This window comes from Rhamphochromis sp. 'chilingali', assembly GCF_963969265.1.
Source record: "Rhamphochromis sp. 'chilingali' genome assembly, chromosome: 8".
NCBI lineage: Eukaryota > Metazoa > Chordata > Actinopteri > Cichliformes > Cichlidae > Rhamphochromis > Rhamphochromis sp. 'chilingali'.
In genome coordinates, this window is record NC_137935.1 from 34,606,651 (window position 1) to 34,612,946 (window position 6,296).

General features: G+C 41.0%; 1 protein-coding gene across 1 annotated transcript; it reads right to left on the bottom strand.

The window, feature by feature from the left end:
- Window positions 1-3,453: 3,453 nt before the first annotated feature.
- LOC308401742 (uncharacterized protein) lies at window positions 3,454-5,936 on the bottom strand. The gene is made up of 2 exons (XM_080890122.1): window positions 4,763-5,936; window positions 3,454-4,581 (listed from the first exon to the last, which is right to left on the bottom strand). Exons 1-2 carry the CDS (start codon window positions 5,528-5,530, stop codon window positions 3,937-3,939), a joined length of 1,413 nt encoding a protein of 470 aa, XP_080746248.1. The 5' UTR covers window positions 5,531-5,936; the 3' UTR covers window positions 3,454-3,936.
- Window positions 5,937-6,296: the final 360 nt, after the last annotated feature.

A 6,296-nucleotide genomic window follows, 5' to 3' on the forward strand; every position in this document is an offset into this window, starting at 1 on the left:
GGACAACACATTGAATCTTGAAGCACATGGGCTACAGCAGCAGAAGACCACACTTGATTCCAGTCCTGTCTTAAGAATAGAAAACAGTGCCTACAATTGAACAGCAGAAGATTGGAAAAATATTGCCTGGACTTATGTGTCTTGATTTATATGTACAGCTGACAAATCTACAGCAACTGTGTGTTGCTGTCATGTTAATGTAGATCGAAATCTGTAGATTTTTCCAGCACCTTGTTGCTTCCATGCCATTAAGAATGCCAAGATCCAACCTGGTACTAGCAAGGTGTAACTAATGGACTGCATATATAAACACCACCTGTCATTGCTAGTGACAGATTGCGGATTTAACCAGCATTCTATGGGCTCTGGTCATTACTGTTGGTTGTTGCCGGTGCAGACATACCTAAACACTGATAAAATAGGGTTCATTCAATGAGCCACTGAGTAAGAAAGTTAACAGATTTAAGCCACTTTGGTACACTTCAGTAGATCCAGTGTGGACTACAGAGGCATATCTGCTAAGCAACATAGCGTGGCTTTAATTTGAAAAATAAAAAATAGTAGCTGTGCTGCAAATGGTCCTAAAGTCCACTGGAAGCTGATCTTGAATGGAAGATCAGCCAAATTTAAATTGGGTTAGACTTTCGATTTCTTTGGACATGTTCTCTGTACTTTGTGTTCACACCTCATAATACATGTGAATAATGTTGGTTTAAAATAGATTCTGCTGTGCTGTCATTCAGGTAATAAGAAAGCCTCATGCCAAAGGCATTCACATTCTCCTTTGTCCTTTCATAAGTTTCCCCTTAAATAAATCAAAGTAAAGCTGAATGGAGTCAGTTGAAATAATTTGCCTCTCTTTCTCATCTCTTCCTTTTCAACAGCTGGGCTCTGGGGCTATTTCTACTTTAGTTGTATCTTTGTTTAACACAGTCAGCATTTTTTCTGTTCGTGTTCCTACCTTTGGAGTGGTGTAGCCCCTGGCCTTGTTTCATATAGTCCGTCCATTACACCATGTACTGTTATCGACTGGCTATCTCGACATTGGCCCATTCAGCAAAACACGGCAGCAGAAGCCAGGTAGGTTGCCATGGACACTGCAACATCCACAGTTAGTCGTGCTTGTGCAAAACCAATGAAAGTAATTTTTCCAGACATGTTTTTGGATTGGGTGGCAGCAAATCTGTTTTTTTGAGATAAAGAGTCTTTAGGGTTTTTACAAACGCATTATCTCATTTTTACTGTTTGTTGTTCGACCAGCTTCACTCTCTGTTTCCTCACTTCTCCCTCTTCTGCAATCATAGGAAACAAACATTACATGTTGAAGCCATGATTTATAACACTGAGGGCACAAAATGCCTTTGTGTGTCTACAAGATAGATTCTGTGCTGACATTTTAATTGAAAAACCTGACACATGACTGCAATGTGTTGTTTTGTCACACTGAAACAGGCTCCCTGTAAATGATTGAGCCTTGTTGATTAAATTTTACCTGCAAAAAAAACTCAGTGAATGAGTTATCAGCAATACAGGCCATTACTTTGAGTGAAAATAAGTATGCTTCCATACTAAAAGAGTGGCTATAGGAAACTTTCATTAAAATACATAAAAGTAAGCTAGTTTAAGGTAGAGATGGCACGATACCACTTTTTTATGTCCGATACCGATACCGATATCATAAATTTGGATATCTGCCGATACCGATATGAATCCGATATAGTGTTTTTTAATCAACAAAACTGTTTTTTTAAAAATATCTTGCTGCATTTTGTATAAGTTCATACTCAAGTTTAAAACAACAACTACACTAAAGCTATTCTGTTATACCTATATGCAAAAAAAAAAAAATTTCATAGTTCAGCAATACTGATCAATCTAATAAACTTAAACCTACACCATCCTCCCTATTCTGGTATTTTAAAGAGTACTTAGCGTAAATATTAAGCAACCTAACTAATAGGGTTCCAACTCCCAGCAACAACAAAAATAAATAAAAAATAGGGAACCACCCCTCACACTCCACCTCATGATGCTTAATCAACGTAACCAACCTTAATTTGATGCAGTGTGAAAAAAAATGCACAGAAATCAATTATTTTTCAAGAAATATTAAATAGATTCAACATCTTTCTTCAACAAAATTGCAGACTGCACAGATGGTACCTTCTCAAAGGAAAAAGTACTATAGCTTACTAGGGTATATATATTAGACTTAATAGTCACTATATACAGTAATTGACTTCTATTCATTTTACATCAAATTAAAACTTTCGGTGTAAGATTCGGATAATTATTTATTAAAAGCTCGACATTTTAAATGAGAATAAGAAAGAAAAGTATGTCTTTGTGCCCCCTTTTCCCTGTTAATGCCCTATCGGCCCCCCTGGCTAAACTTTGCTAGATCCGCCCCTGCACAGTTACCAGCCGTCAGCTACGTAGAAAAAGATCCTCAAGTAGAAAGTAATAATAAATAAATTCTAACAACAGCTGATCAAGCTTAAACGTGCTGCTGTTGTTCAGCCGCTGGTTTCCTCTTTCTGGTGCAAAGTGGGCCAAAAACAAACCAGAGACACAGACTCGCGACAGAAAAGCCGATCAGCTGATCGTTAAGCAGTTTCATGATTGAAGTAGCAGCCGGAGAGCGAGAGGCAGTCGCTTGTTAAGCTTAACGCAGGAATGCTTTACAAACATTCAGAGATGGACTTACACACTTGCTTTACTTCTCTCGGGGATAACTTTGTCGGAGATGAAATGCCAGGTTGCTAGCGAAGCTCCACATGCTATCCAGACCACCGACAGGTCCCGCATGCCACAGCCGCTCTATCACGTGATGCATACTGCTCCGACGTGCTAACGTTCTGAGGTGGGTTACGGCGTGTTGCAAGTTTTGTGAGGTGCTTTCGTGATATTTAATGGATCGGATTACATTTTTTATTTTTCTCCGATATCCGATCCAGTAATTTAGGTCAGTATCGGACCGATACCGATACGTAATATCGGATCGGTCCATCTCTAGTTTAAGGTAACTAATGGGTCAGTTCCATAACTTGTTGTTGTGTGTTGCTTGCCCACTCTGTCTTGTGTGTATTGCTGAGCATTAAAATTCATTCAAGTCATTGGGTAATGCTCATGCTCTTTACGTTGATCTTCAACTATATCTAATTGAATTCAATGTGTTTTCACTTATATAGTTAGGTTGAGTTTAGAACTCTCACAGTTTTGATATTTGACACTAGATTTCAGGAGTTGTCTCATACTCTCAGGGTACCCAATAAGGAAGTCTCACAGCACCTTTTTATATAAGATAAATTATTTTTGATAAAACATAATTTCAGCAGACTTTAATTCAGGTAACAGACAAACATACAGAGTACTCTAAATTCATCTTTCATATCAACTTTTACCTTAGTCACTAAAATTTGGCCCATAATTTATCTATCTGCTTACAGTTTTTGCCCGTTGCTTGAACACATTTGGCAAAACGTCGCTCATTGTGCCAAAACTCTAAACACAAGTAAACACGACACAACACTGGGAAATATACCATACACATCTGTGCCAAAATGAAACTCCACTCCCAAAACCTAAACTCTGCTGTCAAAACCTAACATTCCTCTGTCAAAATGTAACTCTGTTGACAAAATGACACATACTTGCATCATATGCAAACACTTACAGATCAGGGGGAACACACTAGTCTTCTTTACATAAAACACTGCAGTCCTTGATTTCCATTGTTTATTCAGAAGGCACATTTACAGGAGACACATTTCCAAACAACCAAAAACGCAAATAGACCTACTCAATAGTGTACATCGCAGTACCATGAATTCAGATGAAGCAAAAAAAAAAACACAACACAACACAATAATACTGCAATAGAAAAAACACTATACTGTAAACACAAAAAACCATGACAAGTGTGCATAAGTGGGCTCATGGATCCCGCCGTCTGTTGGGGTCTGGCCACAGGACCTCATCAACATCGCAAGCTATGTCCTCTCCCGCTAGGCACCGGGGAAAATACCCTCTTGCATGCCGAAACCATCCATGGATCGCTGTCACCTCAATGTCGCCGCAGGCCTGTTCCATTGCCTGCAGAAGAGGCATGCGGGCATGTGGTTGGCGGTCATATACTCGCCATCTCCAAGCCGAAAAAAATTCCTCAATAGGGTTTAAAAATGGTGAGTAAGGGGGCAAGTATACCACTTCAAATTGATTGTGGTCGGTGAACCAGGCCTGGACCAGAGCAGCCCGATGGAAACTGACATTATCCCATATCACCACAAACCTGGGCTGATCTGGTCTGTTCTGTACAACTATGTTATGGAGAGCATCTAGAAATGTGAGTATGTGTTGGCTATTGTATGGACCTAGCATTGCATGATGGTGCAGAAGTCCTCGAAGGCATATGGCGGCACATAATGTGATGTTTCCCCCGCGCTGCCCTGGGACGTGCACAACTGCCCTTTGGCCAATTACATTACGACCCCGTCGTCTTGTTTTGCTCAGGTCGAATCCAGCTTCATCAATGAAAATGTATTCATGAGGCTGTGCAGCTCCATCCATGGCCATGATCCTCTGAAAAAAAGGGGAACATGTCACTGTACTACAGTGCTACACATACAGCACCCTCACCCCATCACACAGGTACCTGTGTAGCTCTCAGAATAGATCCATGTGGTACTGATATGGTACATATTCAGCTGCTACTGGACTTCACCAATACTCTATTGTAAATGTAAGGGACAGTTACACGTACCCGTACATATTCAGCTCGAAGTCCTTTGACCCTGTCACTGTTCCTCTCGAATGGGACTCTGTAGAGCTGCTTCATGGTGATGCTGTGTTTACCCAAGATGCGTCTGATGGTGGTGATGCTCACATGGTCTATGTTGCTGAACACTCGCCTGTCTGCAAGTATTTTCCGTCGTAGCTGGTGGAGACGGATGGCATTGTCTGCCCTCACTAGGTCCACAACGGCAAGTTCCTGCTGTTGTGTGAACAGGCGTTGCCGTCCTCCCCCAGAAGGTCTTCGGGTCATTCTGGAGGAATACAACCACATATTGTCATCGGTTTGCTTATTTTTCATACAGTACTTTACTGTACGTACTGTGTCATCCACTGTACAACACTGTACTTCAATATGAGGAATCAGCCACTTTGGCTGCAAAAGGAGCATTAGCACCCCGTACACTTGATATGGTAATGTGATATACTGTAGAACAGTGCTATGGAACCATCTGAGTAGAGCAGAAGGTATGGAGGTGAAGACATACCTGTTTTCTAGTCGGAATGTTCGTATTATAGATGCCACTGTGAAGCGGCTTAGATGTGGGTGGACTCTCTGCCCAGCTTCCCTCATAGTCAGGCCATGGTTGATGACATGGTCCACCAAAGTTGCTCTTATTTCATCAGAAATATGGGTCCGTGCATGGCCTCTTCGGCCTCCTCCTCCTCTTCCTCCTCCTCCTCTACCTCTTCCTCTACCTCTTCCTCTTCCTCTTCCTCTTGCTCTCCCTCCATCCATGCTTGCGAAGTTCTTGAAATGGCTACGCTGAGGGCTTTTTGTAGTTGGCTAATTGGTGTTCGGTTTTGCAAGTACGTGCCTTCAGGTGTGTATTTGAGTGGTTGCAATTACCCCATGTGTTTTGTATTTTGGATACATGTGTTTTCCGAATGGCACCCTGACATTTCATTTTGTGAGCGAAGTGTCTTATGTATGAAATAGAGTGTAGCATGCAGGACCATGTGTGTTGCATAAAGGGGTAGGTGTGTTGCATAAAGGAGTAGGAGTGTTGCATAATTGGTACTGGGGTGCAAAGCAGCGCTTTTGTTTAAGGTATGGGTACATGTGTTTGAGGTATGGTAACAAAAGCTTCACGTTGTGTTACTTTAGTCTGAGCATGGGTTTATAGTGTTCAAGCAACGGGCAAAAACTGTATTACAAATTTTTTAAAAATTGTTTGTTCTTGCAGCCCAGACGTGCCAGCTGTACCGCAAATTCTCACTTTATAAGCTATTGTTGAATTACAGTGTTTGACAACGGCTATTCTGAGGAAGAGCTCTGCTCTCCATTACAACTGTAGGGATACTTCATACTTTTTCAGCAATATTATGCACAGTTATATACATGTTGTGAAAAAATTATTTCACAGGACTCTGTGTAGTCTTTGTGATTCAATAGCTTGTAGAGCCACCTTCAGCAGCAACAACTTGAAGTAATTATTTTTGTTATGACAGATGTTTCCTGCTCAGTTCCATCCATTTACTCATATCAATGAGCCAGCATGCAG